The sequence below is a fragment of the Hipposideros armiger genome, unplaced genomic scaffold (assembly GCF_001890085.2).
Source record: "Hipposideros armiger isolate ML-2016 unplaced genomic scaffold, ASM189008v1 scaffold_609, whole genome shotgun sequence".
Classification (NCBI taxonomy): Eukaryota; Metazoa; Chordata; class Mammalia; order Chiroptera; family Hipposideridae; genus Hipposideros; species Hipposideros armiger.
In genome coordinates this window covers 598,244-621,604 of record NW_017731959.1, presented here as the reverse complement: position 1 = coordinate 621,604, position 23,361 = coordinate 598,244, and the positions used below count along the sequence as shown (strand labels likewise).

At 54.8% G+C, this 23,361-nt stretch overlaps 3 protein-coding genes and 1 long non-coding RNA gene across 6 annotated transcripts in view; 2 read left to right on the top strand and 2 right to left on the bottom strand.

Annotated features, from left to right (window-relative positions):
* The first annotated feature begins 646 nt into the window (after positions 1-646).
* ATP4A (ATPase H+/K+ transporting subunit alpha) lies at positions 647-13,565 on the top strand. The gene is made up of 22 exons (XM_019624807.1): positions 647-707; positions 801-941; positions 1,030-1,089; positions 1,480-1,683; positions 2,854-2,967; positions 3,198-3,450; positions 3,717-3,985; positions 4,586-4,784; positions 5,189-5,298; positions 5,378-5,512; positions 5,941-6,133; positions 6,875-7,050; positions 8,168-8,304; positions 8,392-8,542; positions 8,634-8,802; positions 8,895-9,049; positions 10,253-10,376; positions 10,850-10,995; positions 12,233-12,366; positions 12,785-12,886; positions 12,974-13,065; positions 13,250-13,565. The coding sequence occupies exons 1-22, from the start codon at positions 696-698 to the stop codon at positions 13,276-13,278; spliced, it is 3,105 nt and encodes a 1,034-aa protein (XP_019480352.1). The 5' UTR covers positions 647-695; the 3' UTR covers positions 13,279-13,565.
* A 2,839-nt stretch (positions 13,566-16,404) lies between these two features.
* On the bottom strand, positions 16,405-18,312 carry TMEM147 (transmembrane protein 147). Of its 2 annotated transcripts, XM_019624923.1 has the most exons (7): positions 18,141-18,312; positions 17,999-18,068; positions 17,345-17,404; positions 17,121-17,257; positions 16,899-16,983; positions 16,687-16,808; positions 16,405-16,603 (listed from the first exon to the last, which is right to left on the bottom strand). In XM_019624923.1, exons 1-7 carry the CDS (start codon positions 18,215-18,217, stop codon positions 16,480-16,482), a joined length of 675 nt encoding a protein of 224 aa, XP_019480468.1. In that variant the 5' UTR covers positions 18,218-18,312; the 3' UTR covers positions 16,405-16,479. The 2 variants fall into 2 exon arrangements, with proteins under 2 accessions (XP_019480468.1, XP_019480469.1); XM_019624924.1 differs by lacking the exons at positions 17,999-18,068; positions 18,141-18,312 and adding an exon at positions 17,838-17,975.
* A 335-nt stretch (positions 18,313-18,647) lies between these two features.
* The window catches only part of GAPDHS (glyceraldehyde-3-phosphate dehydrogenase, spermatogenic), a 9,931-nt gene continuing 5,217 nt past the window's right edge, over positions 18,648-23,361 (bottom strand). Inside the window, exons 5-11 of the mRNA XM_019624951.1 lie at positions 21,163-21,253; positions 20,950-21,068; positions 20,476-20,557; positions 20,013-20,164; positions 19,688-19,850; positions 18,833-18,930; positions 18,648-18,742 (exon numbers count right to left, since the gene is read on the bottom strand). Coding sequence (XP_019480496.1) covers positions 18,670-18,742; positions 18,833-18,930; positions 19,688-19,850; positions 20,013-20,164; positions 20,476-20,557; positions 20,950-21,068; positions 21,163-21,253 — 778 coding nt within the window. The 3' untranslated portion in view covers positions 18,648-18,669. The remainder of the gene's footprint in view (positions 18,743-18,832; positions 18,931-19,687; positions 19,851-20,012; positions 20,165-20,475; positions 20,558-20,949; positions 21,069-21,162; positions 21,254-23,361) is intronic.
* Positions 18,664-23,361, top strand: part of LOC109372075 (uncharacterized) — a 9,722-nt gene continuing 5,024 nt past the window's right edge. The window contains exons 1-3 of one of the 2 annotated variants that reach the window (XR_002121985.1): positions 18,664-18,753; positions 18,836-18,951; positions 21,671-23,276. This is a non-coding gene — a long non-coding RNA (uncharacterized LOC109372075). Of the gene's footprint in view, positions 18,754-18,835; positions 18,952-21,670; positions 23,277-23,361 lie in introns of those variants that run through there. The other variant, XR_002121986.1, reaches the window with a different exon arrangement.

Here is a 23,361-nt window from a genome sequence, read left to right as displayed (position 1 = left end):
CCTTAGCCTCTCTGTGTCTTAGCTTCCTCATCTGTACAATGGGGGCTAATAAGAGACCATCACATTATTGGGCTGTTATGAGGAGCTAATGAAACATCTGCATAAAGCATATAGGGCAGACCCAGTGCACAGGAAGTACTCCCTAATGGGAGGCATTATAGTGACTGTGGTGAGCACCCTCGCCCTCCAGGTGTGGCACGTGCAATATGGCCTAAAAATGGACACTCTGCAGCCAGCCTATCTAGTTCTGGGTCCTCTTTCAGGACTCTTTCTAGCTTGGGGACGATGAGCAAGTGACTGTAACCCCGTTGTGCCTCAGTTTTCCCAACTGTAAGGCAGAATAAGAGCAGTACTCGCCTCAAAGGCTTGTTGTGCGGTTAAACAAGTTAAACCAGGAAAGCCCTCCGCACAGTGCATGGAACGTAATGAGCTCCATATGCTTGCTAGTCTTCTTGTTATTACGGATATTCCCACTGGTTCCCTGATCTCAGTGGCAGGTTGCGATGGGGTCTGGGCAGGTTGGGCAGCCCAGAAAGGAATGCCTGAGCTGCCCAGGCCTGGAGGTCACCCAAAGGAGCCCTGTAATCAGCTGTAATCAGGCCAGTCTTGCCCCACCCTCTCCCTCCCTGGTATATCAGGGCTGGTTCAGACCGCAGGCTCTGTCTTGGCAAAGGAGGTTGACTGCACTGGGCACCATGGGGAAGGCAGTGAGTGGGGGCATGGGGTCAGGGGTCTGGGGCTGGAAGGTTGTAGGCAGAGGTTCCAGTGGGATCTGATGCCTCCCCTTCCCCTGTCCCCAGGAGAACTATGAGGTATACTCAGTGGAGCTGGGTCCTGGCCCCGGTGGGGACATGGCTGCCAAAATGAGCAAGAAGAAGGCAGGCAGTGGCGGGGGCAAGAGGAAGGAGAAGCTGGAGAACATGAAGAAGGAGATGGAGATCGTGAGCATGGGGCGACGGGGCTGGGTGGGGGCGCCGGGGTGGGAGCCGGTGAGAGCTGGACAGCGAGTGTCCTGCCCCCACCACACAGAACGACCACCAGCTGTCAGTGGCGGAGCTGGAACAGAAATACCAGACCAGCGCGACCAAGGTGAGCTGGGGGCAGAGCGAGGAGTGGGCACAGAGAAGGGGGAGAGGTGGAGAGGGAGAGAGAGGGGGAAACAGAAGCAGATAAAAAGAGACAGAAAGAGAAAGTGAGAGGCAGAGACAGAGAGAGGAAGAGAGACTGGCAAGAGAAACAGGGACAGAGACAAGAGGAAGACAGAGACAGAAAGATGAGAGAGGAGAGAGACACAAAGGAGGGAAGGGGGAAGGGACAGGAACAGAGACAAACGGAGAAGAAATGAAGAGGTGAAAGATAGCTGAGGCGGGGGGCAGATGAGAGGGCGAGATGGGAAGGAGAGACAGAAGAGCTACTCCCCTGGAGGGGGAGAGGAAAGCCTTAGCAGCCACCCCTGCCCCCGCCCTACCCTGTCCCCAGGGCCTGTCGGCCAGACTGGCAGCAGAGCTGCTGCTGCGTGATGGGCCCAACGCACTGAGGCCGCCGAAGGGTACCCCGGAGTATGTCAAGTTTGCACGACAGCTGGCAGGTGGTCTGCAGTGCCTCATGTGGGTAGCTGCTGCTATCTGCCTCATTGCCTTTGGTATCCAGGCCAGTGAGGGCGACCTTACCACCGACGACAATGTGAGTGGTGGGTGCTGGGGGTGGGGGGGGCAGACATGGGACAAGGGACCTAGAGGACAGAGGACATTAAGCATGGGACTCAGGACACAGGGACATATGGTGGGGATACAGAGACATGGAAATGCAGCTCCAAGACATGGTCATAGGGGATGAAGGACTTTTGGATACGGAACAGACCCAAGGTCACAGGGGATGCAGGGGAGAATGTGTCTCAGATATGGAGGATATGGGTGGGGATACAAAGACAAAGAAAGGCAATACTTAAGATATGGGACTTGGGAAACAGAGGGCATTGGACAGATCAAGGACAGAGGGCACAGGGGATATTGGGACTCAGGCATGGTACTCAAGGGCATAGAGACATAAGGGACACAAAATTCAGGACACAGTACATGGAGAGACATATGACATTAGACATGGAAGCACAGAGACACAAACTATCAAGATGCAGGACAAGAGGACATTGGATATAGATAGAGGTCAGAACAAGGGACTTAGGGACATGTGACATTGAATGTGACATAGGATGAGAATGCAGGGGTACTTAAACATGAGAGACACTAGACATAGAGACGTGGAATTTGGAACATGAGACACTGATCATGGAGTTTACAGAATATGAAGCTTAATAAGATCGACAGCACCTGGAAATGGGGATATGAGGGCACAGGAACTATTGGGCATAGGGGACAGAGGATGGCACACAGATTATGAAAATACAGAATATGCAATTGGAGCACAGGGAATATAGGACAAGGGAACATGAGGAGACACACGGCAGTGGACATGTGGAATGCAAGATTTGGAGGACACAGGAAAAGGGAACACGTATAACCAAGGTGCACAAATCATAGGATACCGGGGACTTGGGACACAAGTCATGGGATATGGGGACATGGGGGACCTAGGATTCAGGGGCCAGAGGATATGGGACACAGATCGAGGGACGAAAGGCCCTGAAACTACATGGCAGGTGAGTGTGGGATGTGAAGAATATGGGGACAGGAGACATAGGCCACCGGGAATAGTGCATGAGGCTTCCTAGTAGAGTGGAGAAAACCATAGCAGAAGTGACCCCCAAAACACCAGGGGACCAGGGAGCAGGCAGGTGGCCTCACGCAGGGAGCTTCCAGCCCCACTCATAGTCAGTCTGCTCTCTTCCTCCCCCAGCTGTACCTGGCACTGGCCCTCATCGCTGTGGTCGTGGTCACTGGCTGCTTCGGCTACTATCAGGAGTTTAAGAGCACCAACATCATCGCCAGCTTTAAAAACCTTGTGCCCCAGGTGGGTCCCCCCCAGCCCCTGGCCACTTCAGGTTCCAGAGACTCCATACCAACTCAGGCAGGCTCCTGGCATCTGTGTGAGGCCCAACCTGCCTTCACCCTTGGCCTCCATCTCTCCCCATACGTCCTCAGTTTGCCCCCTGTTCATCTTGCCATGTCCCCATTGTACTCAGCAACTTCCACCCCCTCCCCCCCACTGCCCACCTCAACTCTGGTGCCCCTGTCCCACAGCAAGCAACTGTGATCCGAGACGGGGACAAGATCCAGATCAATGCAGATCAGCTTGTGGTGGGTGATCTGGTGGAGATGAAAGGCGGGGATCGAGTGCCAGCCGACATCCGCATACTCCAGGCCCAGGGCTGCAAGGTGGACAACTCCTCGTTGACGGGAGAGTCTGAGCCGCAGACCCGCTCGCCCGAGTGTACACACGAGAGCCCCCTGGAGACCCGCAACATTGCCTTCTTCTCCACCATGTGCCTTGAGGGTGCGTGAGGCCCTGGCTTTTCTACCCAGCTGAACGCACTGCCTCCACACTCCACTGCCCTTCTTCTGCTGCACTGAGACACACTTCAAATGACCGCCACCTCTTTGGGTCACACTACCTCTCTAGCTCCCACTATTGCTACCCTCTTCCAAGGTCACACTGCCTCCACTGCCTTCCATTACTGCCCCCTCCTTCGGTTCACGCGGTTGTGCATGCTCCCACCGCTGCCAGCCCGGCCCTGAGTCACCCCCTTGACCCCACTGCAGGCACAGCACAGGGCCTGGTAGTCAGCACAGGTGACCGCACCATCATCGGGCGCATCGCATCCCTGGCATCTGGAGTAGAAAATGAGAAAACACCCATTGCTATTGAGATTGAACATTTTGTGGACATCATTGCAGGCCTGGCCATCCTCTTTGGTGCCACTTTTTTTGTGGTGGCCATGTGCATTGGCTACACCTTCCTGCGGGCCATGGTCTTCTTCATGGCCATCGTGGTAGCCTATGTGCCTGAGGGGCTGCTGGCCACTGTCACGGTAAGTTGGGGAGGCGAGGGGTACAGAGAACTGTCCATCTGTGCATTCACGCAGGCTTCTCTCCACCATCTACCTGTCTGTCCTCTGGCCATTCACTTCCCATTCTCCCACCCACCTTCTCACCATCCAACTTTCCACTCTTCCACCCCCCATCTCCCCACCTATCCATTTACTGAGCAAACACTCACAGAGGTTACTCTGGGTCATGTCCTATGCTCCACACTGAGGACTCAGAGATGAACAGAGCCCTCGACTGGAGGAGGCTGAGGTCCAGTGTCGGCAACCTTCAACAGTCAGCTCAGAGGAGGCTGAGGGAATGTTCCTTTTCTCATTTTTATTGTGTTGATAAGAGAGCTTATAAAACCTCAGCTAGCCCAGCTTTCCAGAGGGGCCTGGCTACATTTATCTGGGTAGACTGGGGAGGAATCCCAAGTAGAAAGCATGGGATGGACAAAAATGTGGAGACGAGAAAAAGCCTGAGTTTTGTGGAGGAACGCTGCATACGCAGTACGGTGGCTGGGTTAAAGGCAGTGCTGGGAGAGGAGGGAAGTGGGACTGGAAGACTGGTCTTGATGCCAGTGTTTCTCACCCTTCCCCCAGGTCTGCCTGTCCCTGACAGCCAAGCGACTGGCCAGCAAGAACTGTGTCGTCAAGAACCTGGAAGCAGTGGAGACACTGGGCTCTACGTCCGTGATCTGCTCTGACAAGACAGGGACCCTCACGCAGAACCGCATGACCGTGTCCCATCTGTGGTTCGACAACCACATCCACTCAGCTGACACTACAGAAGACCAGTCAGGTGTGGGGGTGGGAGGAGACAGGGCTGGGACAGGGTATGGCAGGCCTAGACAGGGAGCTCTGAGGCGATTGAAGGGAGCCTGGGGAGGGCTTTGCATTAATGGAGAGGAACTCCATTCTGATCATGAAGAGGGCTGGGTCCAGGGACCAGGGAGGGGGCTAGGTTCCGAAGGGGCTTGGTATGAAGTCTCATATGACTCTCATAGGAGACTCGATACTGGGTCTGGAGAGAAAGCTCCTGTCCCAGAGTATGAGGAGGGGTTTGGGCCCACCCAGGTCTGGGCAGGGGATCCTGTCCTGAATCTAGGGGGAGGGGCTCGGTTCTGGTGTGGCAGAACAGCCGCCTCGGGTCTGGTGCCTGCGCGGAGTCCCCTCGCGGCCCCAGCCTGGACGTCCGGTCTCTAGGGCAGACATTTGACCAGTCCTCGGAGACATGGAGGGCGCTGTGCCGCGTGCTCACCCTGTGCAACCGCGCTGCCTTCAAGTCGGGCCAGGACGCAGTGCCCGTGCCCAAGGTAAGAGCCGTGGGGACTCGGCGGATACCGGGAGCCTAGTGCAACCCGGTTCGCCCCTGACAGCAGCCTTCGCTTCCAGCGCATCGTGATCGGGGACGCGTCCGAGACCGCGCTGCTAAAATTCTCCGAGCTGACGCTAGGCAACGCCATGGGCTACCGCGAGCGTTTCCCCAAAGTCTGCGAGATACCCTTCAACTCCACCAACAAGTTCCAGGTGTGCGCCCGCCGCGGCCGGCCCCGCCCGCGGCTCAGTCCCACCCACAGCAAGCCTGGTCCACTGTAGGCTCAACCGAATTCGGGGCGGGCCTGTGCAGGGGCTTCGCTCTCAGTCTCCTCCCTCTCCATAGCCAAAGCCCACCTACGGCCTGGCCACTCGCGCGGCCACTTAGCCCAGGGCTCTTATGCCTTTGGTGGGTGGTAGCTCGCAATCCAAATCCCCTCCAGTCCGACTCCCAACGCTAATTCGGCCTGTCCCCCGCGCCTACACCCCTAGCCCTGCCCCAAACCTCGGCCTCTAGCTAGGACCAACCCAGCCCCTATCTTACCCTCCCAAGGCTCTTCGGGCAGCGACCCCCAAGCTGTCAGCACGGCCCCCTCCCCCCTTGATTTCATCCACAACACCGCCCCCTCCCCCGTCCACAGCTGTCCATCCACACACTGGAGGACCCGCGGGACCCGCGGCACGTACTGGTGATGAAGGGCGCCCCTGAGCGTGTGCTGGAGCGCTGTAGCTCCATCCTCATCAAGGGCCAGGAGCTGCCGCTGGATGAGCAATGGCGTGAGGCCTTCCAGACTGCCTACCTCAGCCTGGGAGGCCTAGGCGAACGCGTGCTGGGTGAGAGCCCCAAGGTGGGGCAGAGGGCAAACTAGCGTTCCAGCAGAAGCTAGCACAGATCCAGCTCAGTCTTCCAGGAACAGCCCTGACCCTGACCTTTCCTATCCCTGGCTTACAGCTGACCAGCCCACACACTCACCTTTGCCTTTCCCAGTCTCACTCCTGATCCCTGTCTATCCTCAATTCCTACCTTGACCCGGCCCCTCCCAACCTGTCCTCACTTGGACCTTTCCTATCCTGACCTGACCTTTGACCCCTCGGTTTTCCCAGCTCTTGCCCCAACTAATGACCTGCCTTTGCTTTCAGCTCCACTTTTCACAGTCCTTACGACCCTTTGACCTTTCCCAGTCCCCGCCTCAACTCAAGGCTTCCCTAATCCTTGTCCTGACCTCTGATCTTCCCCAATTTTTGTTATGACTCCTTAAATTTCCCTAACCCCTGCCTCAACCCTAGAAGGCACAGACCTGTGGTCCAGTTTTGGATTTTTCATTTTACTTGCTGTGTGACCACTGGTAAGAATTGTCTCCTCTCTAAGCCTCAGTTCCTGCAAGATGAGGATGCTAATCACCTTGTAGGGTAGTTGTGAGGATGGATTCGGATACTGTGAATGAAGGATTCAGCACAGGGTCAGGCATCCATGGGTGGTTGGTGCAAGGGGCCTGGTTATTTTACTCATTACCTGGCATTGCTAGAGGAAGGTCCTCCCATGGCTCCTCTCTGACGTCCCTGTTTTCTGATCAGGCTTCTGCCAGCTCTACCTGAGTGAGAAGGACTACCCGCCTGGCTATACCTTTGACGCGGAGGCCATGAACTTTCCAACCAGTGGCCTGTGTTTTGCGGGACTTGTATCCATGATAGACCCACCCCGGGCCACTGTCCCTGATGCTGTGCTCAAGTGCCGCACGGCAGGCATCCGGGTATGCCACCTGGGAAAGGACCAAGCTGGGGCGAGAACAGAGGATGGCAGTATTTGGGAATGAGGAACCCTATGACATCTGAAAATACGTTGACCCAAAAAGGGAATATATTGGTTCATGAAATGAAACAGTTTTGGGGACTGAAGCTTCAGATATAACTGGATCCAAGTATTCAGTGTCATTAGGAATTTGCCTTTCTTCACATCTCAGCTCTGCTTTTCTCTCCGCTGGCTGTATTCTCAAGCAGTTCCCTCCATTTTGGTGGACAAAGATGAACCTCTTACAGCAGCTCCAACTTACCTGGATTAGCCACCTCACAGAAAAAGTGTCTCTTTTGTAGTTGCACTAGCTTGGGTCCCATGTTCATCCCTGAACAAGTCACTGTGGCTAGGGGTGGAATACTTTGGTTGGCCATGTCTGGGCTTACCTGCCCAATGTTGACCAGGGACCTCCATTTCAGCCTGAGAGGAGGGATGGTTCCCCAAAGACAAATCAAGGGTGGGGGAGCCAATGCTGAGCAAGCATCACCCACGTCTTCCCCATGGTCTGTAAGGCTCCATAAGATGTGGGCACTGTTATCTTTCTAAGCTCATTCCTTAGCCCTCTACCTCTTGTTCACTCCTCTCCAGTCATGTTGGCCTGCCTGCTGTTCCTCCAACAGTTCAGGCATGTTCACAACTCTCTGATTTTGCATTGGCTGTTCCCTCTGCCAGGAACACTCTTCCCCAAGATTTCCATGTGGCCAATTCTCATCTCGTTCAGGTCTCTGCTCAAATGTCACCTTCTTGTCGAGGCTTTTCCTGGACACGCTTAAAATTGAGCCACCACTTTTTCCACCCAACACTTGCCATCTCCTTTACCCAGTTAAATTTTCCCCCTCCTTCTAACATGTGATATCACTCATTTCTCAATTTAGAAAATTGTCTGTCTCCCCCACCAGAATGTCAGCTCCATGAGGACAGGGATTCTTGTCTGGTTTGTCCCTGCTATGTCTCAGGCAATAGCAGGTGGTTACAATTAGTTGAACAAATGAGTGTTATCAGCAGACGTCCACTAGGGAGAACAGGGAGATTGGGCTGATCTGAAGGGGTCAAAGATCTGCTGATCCTCCCCACAGGTTATCATGGTGACAGGTGACCACCCCATCACGGCCAAGGCCATTGCGGCCAGCGTGGGCATCATCTCAGAAGGTAGCGAGACAGTGGAGGACATCGCTGCCCGTCTCCGTGTGCCTGTGGACCAGGTTAATCGGAAGTAAGCCCTCTTCAGTCCTCCCCCTGGTTCTTCCTACACCCCACCCAGACTGAGACCCTAGCAATGTCCTCCCACCTTCCTCCCCAGGGATGCCCGTGCTTGTGTGATCAATGGCATGCAGCTGAAGGACATGGACCCATCAGAGCTGGTTGAGGCATTGCGTACCCACCCTGAGATGGTGTTCGCTCGCACCAGTCCCCAGCAGAAGCTAGTGATTGTGGAGAGCTGCCAGCGACTGGTGTGACCCTCTCAATGAAGGTGGGCAGATGGGATGGGCTGGCCCTGGGCTGGCCTCTCACGACCTGCCTGTCTATACCCACTCCCTACAGGGTGCAATCGTGGCTGTGACAGGGGATGGCGTGAATGACTCTCCAGCTCTGAAGAAGGCAGACATTGGCGTGGCCATGGGCATTGCCGGCTCAGATGCTGCCAAAAATGCAGCCGACATGATTCTGCTGGATGACAACTTTGCCTCCATTGTGACGGGCGTGGAGCAGGGTCTGGGCTGGGTCAAAAATGGGGGGGAGGTAGGGTGGGCACAGGAGGAAGCGGGCTGTGAGGAGGCTGAGGTACTTGCTGTACTCCCGTAGGCCGACTGATCTTTGACAACCTGAAGAAGTCCATTGCCTACACATTGACCAAGAACATCCCTGAACTGACGCCATACCTCATTTACATCACCGTCAGCGTGCCCTTGCCCCTTGGGTGCATTACCATCCTCTTCATAGAACTCTGCACTGACATTGTGAGTCTACACTGCCCCAATGCCCCCACCCACACGTGCTCACAGACATATGCCCATGGACAGACACAATGGGCAGAAACCAGCATGGTCACGCTTGAACACAGAGCAACACAGCAAGATGTGTGTACAACAGACAGCCAGATGTGGAGACACAGACAGGCAGGCAGGTCGACAGACAGAACTACAGACATGGGCACACAGGCGGGCACTTGGGTAGGCATGGACAGACCCATGGACACACATGGACTCAGATATGGACACTCAGACAAACATAGATATTAATAGACACAGATGGCTGGCTACACTTGGATCACAGACAGACATCCGTCAACAGACATGGACAAATAAACACCATCAGACAGACTCCAAGGCAGACAGATGGAAAAGAACCACAGATAGAGCCACAAATGCAGCCATGTTGACGTCTTTGTTCAGCAACATTCATAGTGCCTACTCTGGGCCAGGCCCATATTAATTTACTTGATTTTGTCCTCATAGCCACTCTATGACATGGGCTTTATTTATCACTCCATTTTACTGATGAGCTAATTGAGGCATAGGCAGGGTGAGCGGCTTGCCTCACCTCACACAGCTAATAAGTGGCACAGCTGGGAATTGAGCCCAGGCCAGTCAGATGTCCCAGAGCCTGTGCTCTCGATCAGTGCACTCTGCTGCCATTGTCTAGTCACACACAGATGTGGTAAGAGATGGGGAGGACAGAGGGACACAGAAGGGACACAGAGAAACAGAGATAGTGACACAGAAATAGAGACGGGGCATAGAGACACAAAAGCAGAGACAGTCATGCAGAAAGAGACCAGAGACAGGCACAAAGAAATAGAGTGAGCGACAGAAAGAGGCTAAGACCAGAGAACCCCAGATAAAAAACACAGAGACAGAAAGAGGCGGGGAAGAGAAGGAGGCAGAACAGAGGGAGACGGAGAACATGCAACAGTGGGGATAAATGCAGATATTCTGATGGGGATGGACACCAGGACAGATGTGGAATGGACATGCCAACACTTCTGACAGGGACCAGCTAGACTCAGGCTGTCCCAGGCAGGTGTGGCCGTGTGGTCACTGCAAGTCCTGCCTCCTAATCTCAGTCCTATCCCTGCCCACCAGCAGTGGGGAGAGCTCCAGAGAGTAGGGGACAGGGGCCCAGACAAACCCTTAACCCCGGCTCCTTCTACTCCTGGCCAGTTTCCATCTGTGTCCCTGGCATATGAGAAGGCTGAGAGTGACATCATGCATCTGCGTCCACGGAACCCGAAGCGGGACCGATTAGTCAATGAGCCCCTGGCTGCCTACTCCTACTTCCAGATTGGTGAGTGCCCGTGGGGCCGGGAAGCCCAGGGCTCTCCAGCAGGGCTGCTCTGGTTTGTTCTGGATCTCAGTGTCTGCATTTGATTCTGGGTCTCTGTCATTCTCTGAGTCCTTATCTGCACATGATTGTCTCTATGGTCCTATGTCCCTTCTCTGTCTCTGGCCCTGTTTTTCATGACCCTGTCTCTCGGTTGTTGCCTCCCTCTGTCTTTTTTGGAGGGTTCTCCAGGTATCTCTGTCTCTCTCTATACTTTGTCTCTTATGTCCTTATCAATCTCTCTTGGGGTCCTTGTCTCTCTCTGTGTCTGTCTCTCCATGTCTGTCAGTGTCTATGTTTCTGTCTCTCATGTCACTGTTTCTGTGTCCCTATCTCTTTGTGTGTGTCCCTGACCCTTTCTGTATATCTGTCTCTCTCCATGTCCGTATCTCCCTGTGTCTCCATCTCTGTCTCCCTGTCTCCATGCCTCTCCCCAGGTGCCATCCAGTCATTTGCTGGCTTCACTGACTACTTCACGGCCATGGCCCAGGAAGGCTGGTTCCCATTGCTGTGTGTGGGGCTGCGGCCGCATTGGGAGAACCACCACCTACAAGATCTGCAGGACAGCTATGGCCAGGAGTGGGTGAGTCCCATGACTCCCTCATTTCCAATGCCGCCTACCCAGAGCACCCCAGACACCCAGACTCACTGCCGGCTCCAGGGTAAGGGCCTTTCCCATTACCATCTCGAGCTCCACACTCCTGCTTCTGATGGTCCCAGCTGCAGGTGGGCCCTTCCCTGCTCCAACAGTAACGCATCATCCTAGCAGCGGAACCAGGCCCCTATTCTGTTATCCCTGCATCACTTACACAAGAGTATTTGCATGTGTGGCCGACTTTAATGACGGTTTGGAGCACAGAGAGGCTAGGCCTGGCCAGCTGGTGTGTTTACCTTGCCCTATGGAGTTACAGATCAGGACCTTCCTCTTAAACACTTAACTGTCGTGGTTAAGAATGCAGACCTTGGAGCCAGACTGCCTTGGATCCATGGTATGCCTCTACTCCTCGCCCCTGCGTGACCCTGGGCAAGTTGCTGTGCCTCACTGTGCCTCAGTTTTCTCACCTGTGAAGTGGAGAGAACACTGATGCCACCTCTGTGATGTTCAGTGTGGCCCCTAGAGCAGCAACATTAGCATCACATGGGAACTTATTTGAAATGCACATTCTTCGTCCCCACCCCAGACTTCTGGGGGTGGTGCCTGGAAGTCTGTGTTTTAACCAGCCCTTCTGGGGTTCTGATGCACGCTGAAGTTTGGGGACCATCACATCAGTTTACCTCGTAGGAATATGGAAGGATTAAATGAGATAATACATGTGAACCACTTGATACCTGGAGCACAGGAAGTGTTCCCTACACAATTAACTGGTATTAAAAGTAACTACATTGAAGAAATGGACTGAATACTGACTGCGTCTTTAAGTGCTCTGTTCCCCAAAGGCCCACCTGGTCCACTTTACTCATTTTTGCCATCTGCCTGGGCTCTGGAGTCACTGGACTTCATAAATCCTGCCTCAGGATTCCGGTTCCTTTTTCCCTGGTCTTTTGGGTGCCCAGGAAATTCTACATCCTTCTTTCATTATGAAAGCAATTGGCCTGCCCCGCATTGATATCCAAGCTCTGCTAGACTAAGGTTTCTGGGCTTCACACTGTGGGGTCCTGCAAACCTGGCAGATCCTGTGTCTTTTCTTTCCTTCCACCTGAGACTCTGATGCAGGGGAAAGAGCATTTAGGGGTTCATGGCCTTAGGCTCCAAGTGCCTAGCTGGCTGTATAGGCTCTCCGTCTGGGCTCAGGCTGCTTTGGTTCCCTCCTGACCCACAGACGTTCGGGCAGCGCCTGTACCAGCAGTACACCTGCTACACTGTGTTCTTCATCAGCATCGAGATGTGCCAGATTGCTGACGTCCTCATCCGCAAGACGCGCCGTCTCTCTGCCTTCCAGCAGGGCTTCTTCAGGTGTCCCTGCTGGCCCCAACCCTGCCCCACCCAGCCCTCCAAGCCCTAGTCCCAACTCCCAGCAGGTCCTGACCAGAGCTTACTGCAGCCAGCAAACACCAGCACCGAATGTGTGGCTGTGCTGGTGCCAGGTGCTAACATTCCTTATTGGTAGCTGGCAGTAGCCCCATCATGTGCCCCTCAGCTGGCCCCACCATATTTAATCAACTAAAGGGGTGATGCTGACAGGGCCAGCATCCACTGTTGCAGAGGTGCGGGCTACTCTGGTGTTAAATATTTAGAACCTCTCCCTGCTTTTGATGACATCTGACCTCCTCTGACCCAGTATCCAGATTTCCCTCTGGCCCCCAGTTCCTGATGACCTGTCTCTGTCCTGAGTGCGGCAGCCTGAGCCTGTTGTACCCTGCCCCACCCGCAGGAACAAGATCCTGGTGATCGCCATTGTGTTCCAGGTCTGTGTCGGCTGCTTCCTGTGCTACTGCCCCGGGATGCCCAACATCTTCAACTTCATGCCCATTCGGTGAGGGGTCATGAGGTGTGAGGGATGGGCACGTGGGACACAGACCCGGGGACAGCCTTCACCTTCCCATCTCCTCTGTTGCTTCAGGTTCCAGTGGTGGCTGGTCCCCATGCCCTTTGGCCTCCTCATCTTTGTCTACGATGAGATCCGGAAACTTGGAGTTCGCTGTTGCCCAGGGAGTGAGTGTGGAGACTGGGGGCCTGGGGTGGGGGCTGAAATGTTCTCAGAGCAGCCGATCCAACCTTTGATCTTCAATGCTTGACCTCCAGATCAAATTGCCAATGATGCATAACCTCTGAGCCCCATGCCCCACCCCTGACCCCCAACCCCCAGCGCTGAGCCTTCTTTTTCTCTCTCTCCCAGGCTGGTGGGACCAGGAACTCTACTATTAGAGGAACTGCTGCCTTCAAGTCGTCCCTGCCTCCACCACAGCTAGGTGGGGATGGGACTCATGGGACTGTCTGGAAGGCCACCAAAACATGAGCAACCGAGAGTCCTAGCTGCACTTGTCTGCTCCTGCACCCCAACCTTGGAGGGACCCTGCCCACTCCCCTTCCCTGTGGGGCGCACCCTCTTGGAGAAGCAGTCCCTAGGCCCAGCTCTCTGAGCTGGCCTGGGGAGGCCCCCGAGGGGCTTTGATGGGGAGGAGGAGCTAGCAGCTCCTGTGAGGTGGGCTGCCTGGGAGCTCTTGTTTAAAACACACCTGTGTCTGCCTGATAGTAATAAACCAGCTTCCGGCACCATCTTAAGTGTTTTTCATGAGCCCCTTTGGTCCCACAATCCTACAATTTAGAGGCTATCTGTTCCCCAAATACAGACTGGCACATAGTAGGTACTCAATAAATGTCCCTTTAGAAATGAATTCCAGTTTCTTTGCCTAACGTCACAGCATTTAAAGGAGAGCTGGATGTGACCACAGGCACCCTCCAGAGCAGTGTTTTAACCACTCCGCTAACCTAAACTGCCTCTGGGCTCTCCTTTTTCAGAACCCATTCTCCATCTGGAGGCTCTATGATACAGGGTGTCAAAATCTTTCCCACCTCAGACAGCGCACCCGCACCACCGCCCCCAGGTGTCTCCACTCTGATTCCATGCATTCACTCCTTTGCTGCTGCAATGGGCACCCCCTGACTGGTTTAGTCCCAGCCAATTCCTGCAGGTTAAACTCACAGGCTCTACCTCACACCCTCTCACCTGAAAAGTTAACCCTCCAACTGCCAGTAACTCAGTCCCCGGGCCCTCCACCCCTGGCCTCACCTTCTCCTGGTCCCCTTTCTTGTCTTTCTAACCCTTTCTTGAATATGAGTCTCTCTGGCTGGGCCCCGGGCTTCTCCCTCTTCACCACAGCAATACCCCTCTCCCCTGCCCTGGCCCCCCACCTCAGTTCTCTCTGCAGTCATGCCCACATCTGTCTCAGCCTCCCCTGGCATGTCTGAGAGGACCCACACTGGCCTCTACATCATCCTTCAAACCTCCCATCCACTGTCCCATTAGTGGGTTCCTTCTCCCTAGGAAATGTGGGGAGCCCTCGGGGAGCTTACAAGCCTCCAACTACTTGTGTTTCCCTGGACTCCTTCACTCCGTCCTCACCTGTCATCTCCCCCAACCCACCACCTGGAAAAAACCAACACTGCCCATTGGTTACTACCACCTCTACTCTGCTAACCATTCTCCTCCAAGCCCCACCAGCCCTGTCCTGGCCTTTTGGCCTCTGTTTTCCCACCCAGTGGCCATAGTGATCTTCTTAAAGCCAAATGTGACCCTGTCCTCCCCCTACCTAGAATTCTCCAAGGTTCCCCACTGCCCATGGTCAATTCCCCAGCCCAGCCCTCAGAGCCTTCTGGGATCCTGCCCCTGCTGACTTCTGTTATCTCGTAAGCCCCACTGAACTTGTTCTAACCAGTTATGTTTTACTGGAAAGGCCAGGCCGTCTCTATAACCTCAAGGCTTTTATACAGGCTTTGACACCTGCTTTTCTCCTCTTTGCCCCACTGACTCATCCTTCAGGCCTCAGCCCACGCCTCCTCTTCCAGGGAGCCCAGCCTGCCGCCAAGGCTGGGTAAGGTGGCTCCCCTGGGCCCGCCAGCCCCTTGTTTCCCCATTACAGCCCTAATCATTGTAGTGTAGCTCATCAGCCCTACCACTCGTCACCCATTACAGCCCTGATCCCTCTGGCCTATCTCCCCTCCTCAGCCCCAACCACTCTGGTCCGTTTGTCTGAGCCCCATGAAAGCTGGGATTAGTTCAGACAGTTGGCCGCTAGCAGGGCACACTGAATCTGAGTCCCTGTTCAGCAAATAGTTGTCAAATAATTTCTGCAAACTTGACTTGTCCCACTGTGTGTTAAGGGCTAGGTGATGCATGGGATGGAGGTGTGGGTGAAAATGACTCCATTATATATATCCACCCACCTGGGCTGGGGGGAGTGCCTGGTCTACTCCTTTTTCAATTCAAAGCAGGGTGACCAATCAATCACTTGCTCCTCCACTCTTCCCCTAAGACATCTGTGGAACTTGTATTCACTGGGGGAAAGGAGAAAGTGGGGCTAGATGGTGGTTGTCTCATCAGAGGATAAATGCTCCCTTAGAAAACACCAAGACTGTCATAGCAGAGCTGTGCTCTGTGCTTTCCTAGGCCCAGGGTTAAAGAACACTATGGCAGCACCTTGACAGTCTAGTGGGGAGAGGGAGCAATTGCCCTACCCCATGCCCTGGGGATGCCACTGGGAACACCAGGGCTGGGGAGCACTTTCCTGAGTGGGCAGGCTTTGCATCAAGCTGGAGCTTAAGCATGATATTCAAAGCCCTGGTTTGACCTCCCTCTCAGGGAGGCAGGGGGAATGGGGAAGGGAGCTGGCCCCACTGGACCAAGGAAGGGCTGGGGTGGGGAGGGTGGCATCCAGGAAGAATCCAAATTGTGGGGCTTAAATGCTCTATTTGGCTACAGCTGTCTCTGAACTCCACCCTGAGAAGACTCAGGCCAGGGTTTGATCTGAAGGCCACAGAGCTGAGTCAAAGCAGTGAGGAGCTCAGAATCACAAAAGTCTGCCCCAAGGATACAGTGATTGGACTATTCATTCTGCAGCAGAGGTCCCTCGATGGCTGTAAGCAGGAAAGGTGAACTAGTAGGACTGGGGTTTTGGATAGATCTCCTTGGCTGACATATAATAGGTGGATCAATGGAGAAGATTAGGGCCAGGCATCTAGGAGGTGACCAGCCAGGGAAGGGCCTTTGTGCGAGAGGGCCAGGTTAAGGCTGTGAGGAGTCCCCAAGAACCCTCTCTTGGGTTCTAGCTCCTCTCTATCACTTGCTCTCTGAGGGCCCTGGTCTCTGCCACTGCTTAAAGATTATCTACTTCAAGCCCTCAATATACCCTGAGAAAACAAGAAGATGAGGATCTGCTCCAGGAACACAGGCCAAATCAGGGCCAGCTAGTTTCCCAGCTTGTCTAGCTGGCTCTGGGACACAGGTGAGCGTGGTATTGGTAGGTAGTTCCGGAGAGAGAGAGAAGCGGAAACAACTTTCCAAATACTGTTTACTTCACTAAAACCTGGAGACAAGGGAAAGGTATGTGAATGTCTGGGACACCAAGCCTAGGAGTGCACGTTGACAACAGCGACATACAAAGCCAGGGTGCTGAGGGCCAGCAGCCCTGTCACCACTGCTCGGGCCAGCAGTGCCGTCCAGCTGCCCAGGGAACAAAGGTGGACGAAGGTCCTGTGGGGAAACGTTACAGTGAGAAAAGGAGAACAGATAACCCACCCCCCTTTGGACCAAACCTTAAACCCCACCCAGCTCACTCCATGACAAAGGCCTTATAGATGCTAAGGAACATCAGCAGGAGGACTGCAGGTCGGAAAGTGTGGTACAGGTCGTAGCGTGTTATCATCCACACCTGGGCAGACGCGACGATGTAATGGACCTGAAGGGAGGCAGGCAGTCAGGGCCAGGCCTTGGGGAGCAGTACCGCCACCAGCGAAAAAAGTGTGTATGGTTAAGTAGGAATGCATACCAGACTGATGTTGGAGTCAATGCTCATTTGGATGTATTTCCAGTCAAACTCAATGCCCCGGGCTCCAACCCAAAGAGGGATGCAACTGAAGAAGGCAAAGGGAGGTATTCTCCAACACCTAGAAACCCTCAGCACCCGGAGTCTGAGCCCCCACCCTCCAGAACCTCCCTGAAACCCAGGTGTCCTTTCTTAGGAATCTGGGCTCCAGGCTGCTGCACACACCGGGACATAATGAGCTCGGCTGTGGCCCAGCCCAGGGCAGCAACCATGATCTTGTACTCCCCTTTGCCGGCATTCCGGGACATGACAAGGTTTAGGCCTATCAGGTCGGCCACATCCACGCTGGCCTTCATGAACTCCTGTGGGTCAGGGTGAGGCGTGAGTAAGCACGGGTGCCAGGGGGCCCCCGCTCCTGCACTCCCTCCCTCCTCCCTTGCCCCGCTTACCCCAATGAAGTCATAGATGCCGCCTTCCCAAGTGGGAAAGAAAGTGGCCAGGAACAACATCTGAGAACAGAAAACAGAGAGGTCGCCTCAAGGTGAGGGGGATATACTCTATGTGGGTTTTGTGGGAAGTTAGTGTCTCCGTGGAGGGCAGGACATTGGGATTCTGGGGGTAGGAGGGGAGGAAAGGGGGGCTCATGTGGAAAGGGACCACCAGATGGGAACAAGAATACAGGACCAGGGGAGGCAGAGGGTAGGTGGCAGGAAGCTTTTCTGTGGTGATTACTGGGGATCAGGGTCAGCCCTGGAGGTGCCTGGCCTGGCTGCCCAGACAGCGTGAGCAGCACCAAGGTGTATGTGTGAGTTTGTGTGTGGGGGCGGGGAGTGTGGAGTGTGTGTGTGGGGTAGCAGCTCTTAGCCATTCAAAACCCTTCTGAACCATACAACTGATTTTTTCAACTTTACTAAAAGCGCTACGCAAAAGTTGCTTGGAGACCTCGCCTCAGGTTCCACCCTTCCAAAGTCCGTCTTCTACGTGTATTCTGGAGCTTCCCTACGCCAGTGTTGAGAACGGTCCCACACCGGGGGATCTGGACGGAGAGGCGTCCTGGGTCTGGCGAGCCTGGGAGCCAGACGTGCGGCTCCGGGCGTCCTCACCTTACACAGCTGCACGAAGAGGTAGGTGACCCCAGCCTGGACGCACTTCCAGAAAGCATTGTATTCGGACCTGCGGGAGCAAGCGGTAAGTGCTCGTCCGGGCCCGCGCCCCCAAGCCGCCCCGCAGCCGCCCCGCACTCACAGGCCGCTGCACTTGTAGGTGATGAAGTACGGGAAGTAGGCCAGGGCAAAGCAGTTCCCGAAATGAAACAGGGTCATGGCGCCGGCCCCCGGAGCGCGGGACTGTACCTTGCCGGCCTGGCGCCCAGGCGTGGGGGCCCAGCCTCCGCCACGGCCCGCTCGGCCTTCTGGGAGTGGAGTCCGCGGCGCCGGCGCACTGACGTCACGGCTGAGCGCGGCCGCCGGAGCCTGCGCTGGCCGGTTATCCCGCAGGAAGCCGGCGCGGAGCCTAGGCGCCGGGCCTGTGGGTGCAGGTCGCGGGAAGAAATATGGGACCGGCCTCGAACGCCGACTGACCCCGCTGTGAACGGCGCAGAGACAAGGGGTGCGGACACGGGGCGCAGCTGTGAGCACGCGGGATTTTTATTTCATTGATGGATCAGCAGCGCGGATCCATTGCGCAGGGCGTCCTTCCCTGGGGAGCCGAGAACCCGAACGAGAAGTAGAGGTTCTGGTCCGTGAACACGGGGAAGCTGAGGGGCTGTCTTGCTTCAGTGGTCTTGGCTGAACATGTAGCAGAGGAGGTCCACTACCCGGTGACTGTAGCCGTATTCGTTGTCGTACCTAGGGAGGGGGTAAGAATGATCAGGAGATCCCCCCCCTCCCCGATCACCCCCAGTTGTCCCCCACGTTCTCTGACCCCTTCCTCCTTACCAGGAAATGAGCTTCACGAAGTTGTCGTTGAGAGCGATGCTGGCTTTAGCATCGAAGACGGATGAGTGGGTATTAGTGAGAAAGTCCGTGGAGACAACCTAGGTGTCAGAATTTCGAAGGTGAGTGTGGGTCGCAGAGCAGGGACCTCCAAGAGCTCAGGCTCTTACTCTTAGGCATATTGGCCATCTATTCATCTACAGTATTGGATGGAGCCCTACTGTGTCCAGGCTCTGGGGACGAGGTGTGAGGGAGGCACCTGGGGGCTTTGCTGGTGAGGGAGTGGCCAAAGGACCCAGGCCTTTGCTGCACCAATAAATATCATTTTCTGGGAGTAATGCAGGCACTTGGAATGGCTGGCACAGAGGCCCCTGAGGGGAGGCTGGATCTGGATGACTTAGGAGGGTCTGGCCAACTCAGGCCCTCAGCAGTATCTGAGGCGGAAGGGGCGGCAGCACAGGGAGGGGCCCTGAGGATTTTGACCCTGGTGTGGTGGAAGGCCACAGGAAGGTTTTCAGTAGTGGGGATGATGCGATCTGATTTTGTTAAAACAAGAGGACCAGCAGTGACTATGAGATGAAATTTCAGGTGAGGAAAAGGGCGACAAAAACATCTTGCTGAGGAGGGAGACAGGAGTAGAGACTTGGAGGAGGTGAGGACAGACTATATGGCTACCTGGGGGAAAAGCTTTCCAGACCAAAGGAGCAGGAAGTGCAAAGATTCTGATGCAGGGAGTTCTGACCTTCCCCAGCCCTGCAGTTCCTATCTTGATACACTGCAAGCAGCTCCTTGGCAAGTGGGAAGTCACGCTCCCTTCCCAGAGTGCTCCTCCCAGAGTTCCCTCTCCTTTGTCCCTACCTCATCCTCAGTGTAGGCAAGGATGCCAGCCATGGGCCCGTTGGCTGCTGCTTTTATGGCGTCCTTGATGGCTGAGTATGGGGTAGGGTGGGCCAGGCGGCAGGTCAGGTCCACAACAGACACGTCTGGTGTTGGCACCCGGAATGCCATTCCCGTCAGCTTCCTGGAGAATCCCACATTGGGGCAGGAGTCAGAACCCAGGGACCTCTCCGTCCATCCCCCTTCACTTCCACTTTCTCCTCAACAGACACCTCAAGGATTGGGGGCCAGTCTGGTCCTCCTGGAGTGTGCCCCCCACCCTGGTTGCAGCTTCCTGCCCTTATACCCTTTGAGGTCTGGGATGACTTTGCCCACGGCCTTGGCAGCTCCTGTGGAGGCTGGGATGATGTTCTGATGGGCTCCCCGTCCATCTCGCCAGGCCTTGTGTGATGGCCCGTCCACTGTCTTCTGGGTGGCAGTGTAGGAATGGACTGTGGTCTTGGGGAAAAAGGGGGCTGAGGTGAGGCTTTCCCGCTGGTAAGCTCCCATGCCTCTTTTCCCCAGGCCTGGGGTGGTGAGCCAGGTGTGGAGGCTGGCGGGGCCACCACCTCAGACCACAGGAGGGCACCTGCAGGCCAGGCTCCAGCCTTGCCTGAGAGTTGCACAGTATTTTAAAAGACTTCATCACTAGTGGGCCTCTTCTCCCGAAACCAGTCTCTTCCTGTTAACTCCACACGCTAAGCAAGTCCTGGGAGGAAGAGGTAGAGTTTCCCTGCCATCCATCCTGGCCCAGCCCTCTCCCAACTCACCATCAGTCCTTCCACAATCCCAAATTGCTCGTGGATGACCTTGGCGAGGGGGGCCAGGCAGTTGGTGGTGCAGGATGCATTGCTGAAACAGCCCAATATGGAAGGGCACTGTGAGGTAAGTTGCAGAGCCACCCCTCCACCTCACTTTGGGGGTATGCTAATAGGCCTGGTTTTGTGAAGTCCGGATGGGGATGAGAGGGATCACTGGGGATGTCTTCAGACTGAAGGAGGCACCAGAGGTGCAGGTGGGGGGAGCTTCTCAAGCACGTTCTCTAGAAGTCGTGCATGTCTAACAGTTTTAAAGTAATGTTAACATGGTGCTATTAAGACTGGGAAGGAGAAGCAGATTGATATGGAAGAAGCACCAAGGGTCTAGTGGGAGTGGGAGTGGGGCTGGGGGAGTCTGATCCCTCTGCATCACAGGCTACCACGTCCTCTTGGTTCCACACACTTCAGGATGTTGCTGCCCGTTACCTGACAATTTTCATGGAGTCAGGGTTATAGTCCTTTTCGTTCACCCCCATGACAAACATGGGTGCATCTGGTGAGGGTGCGCAGATGACCACACGTAGGGCACCTGCCTCGATGTGTTTCTAGGGAAGGAGGAAACAGCACTGGTGTCATGAACTCATGAGGTGCTTCGAGTTCCACATCCCCCAGCCAGCCCTAGGCACCTCCCCCACTTACGGAAGTTTCCTCTAAGGACAGGTACACTCCTGTGGACTCCACCACAAAGGGGCTCCCGACAGACTTCCAGGGGATATCTCTGGGCTGCTTGCTGTGGAGGGGTGGCAGCACTGTGTCAGTCTCCTCTTGCATGGCCATAGTCCATAGACACCTTCCTGCTACCATCTGTTCTCTCCACCCCACACATCTAGCTGACCCAGATGGATTCAACCCTGCTGGTCTTGCCTCTCATCCCATGCCCCCTTTGGGGGCCACTTTTCTTGACTGCACCACCCCTGCTATGTCTGGGTGTGTACAAGCTGCTGCCTCCCCAACTCAGGCCTCACTCCCCACCCCTCCTCGCCCCCAGTGGACCATCCCTGACTACTTCCAAGCAGGTCAGGCCCTTTCTACATATGCTGTTTAGAAGGTGGACCCTGGGAGGGTGAGGGCTATCTCGTTGCTGCCGGTCCCCTGCCCTGGCAACCTTAACACAGCTCTCCATGCCCTTCTTGTCTTTACCACTCAGCTCCTGCACCAGGGAGCCTATTGCCAGAAGCTGGGCAAGTCCCTGAAGACAGGCACTACTGAGCAGTGGGGGTGGAGGGTGGGGGGGTGTAACTGAAGCCTAAGGCCACCCTGGGGTCATCAGTGGCCAGTAGTTTACATCAGAAAGGTAAGGAGCTTTTCTGTTTCCAATTCTGTATGTTTACTTGAAGTTTTATCAAATGTTTGTATTTGAAACATATTAAACATCTATTATTGCTGTTTTCTACTTGGCTAGTCTTTTCCCTCAAAGGGTTTATCCACGACTGCAGTATTTGCTTTTGTGATGATTTGTTAGCGTCTATCTTTCTTCTAGACCACTCTGTGGCAGCAGGGCTGTTTCCTTTATTATTAAGTCTGATCTCCTCAGAGGGGTTCAGTCAATGTTTGTGGGTTTTTATTTTTTATTTTTTGAATTTTTATAAGAGTTTATTTGAGCCAAATTGATGACATTGCCGGGAAGCAAGATCTCAAATGCTCCCTGGGGTTATTTTTTATTAGCCGTCTTACACATGTTTACTGAACACCTGCCATGTGCCCGTTTTCTAAGTGTTTTATCTGTACTGAACGCTCTTAACCCTCACGACCTGAGGAAGAACTGTGACTATTGACATTCTTCAGAGGAGCCAGTGCCAGGGCAGAGGTGAAGGGGCAGGAGGCAGAGCTGGCTGAGAGCACAGGCAGGCTGGCCTTAGGATCTGTACTGGCTACCTTGCCAGAGTGAGTGAATGAATGAGTTGCTTCTCTTCTCCCTGGGCCACCACACACGGTTCTCTCTCCCTGGTCATCTGCTCTATCAGGCCACACTTTTTATCATCTGGCCCAACTAGCTCTTCTTTGAGGGCCCCTACGCCCCAATTCCTGCTTTCCAAGCTGGTGGGGCTCTTCAATAAATTTCTCTGCAGTAATTGCTGAGTTGGCATGGGGCAAGGAGTTGGCACCCTAGGAGACCCCAGACCCTTCCCCTAGGCCGTCATGGGTCCTGCCTTCCTGCCCAGGGATCTGTTTTGAGGATTCTATTCATTCTTCAAGGAAGTACGGAGTCTACCCAGAGCCAAGGCCCGCGCGTGCAGGTGCCAAAGCAACAGTGGTGACACAACTGCCAGGGCCCTCCCTGCAAGGAGGCTTCGGCTTTGTGGGAAAATGCCCTTCCTGATGCTCCCCACACCCCCGTTAACTTCGGCTGTGCTCCCCGCTATATCATTGTGGGCGTGATCGTCGTTCCCATCAGCTACATGAGGAAACAGGCTCAAGGGAGTCCAGTCCCTTGCCCAAGGTCACCTGACTAGAAAGGGTAGAGTGGGGTAAAGTACACACAAAAGCAACATGGCTTGTGTTGAGTGCCTGGAGAACACACCTACAGTGCAGTAACGGAGACTGGGCAGGAGCGGGGAACAACCGCTGCAGTGCCCTGACAGGGCAGCACCCCACTGGGGGTGCACATGGAGTGGGCAGCTGTGTGGGGATAGGGAAGAGGGGAAGAATGCCGTAAGTGGCAGCACTGATGGTGCCCAGGCTGAGGAAAGGAAGGACATGGTATGTCTGAGTAAGGACCGCTGTGCTGGCATTGCTTTAGGTGTGATTTCAAACTTGGGTCAAGTAGCTCCTATTCTCATTGATGCTCCAGTCCCTGCCTTCCTCCCCCCCGACACCCCCCCCCACCCCGAATAAAAG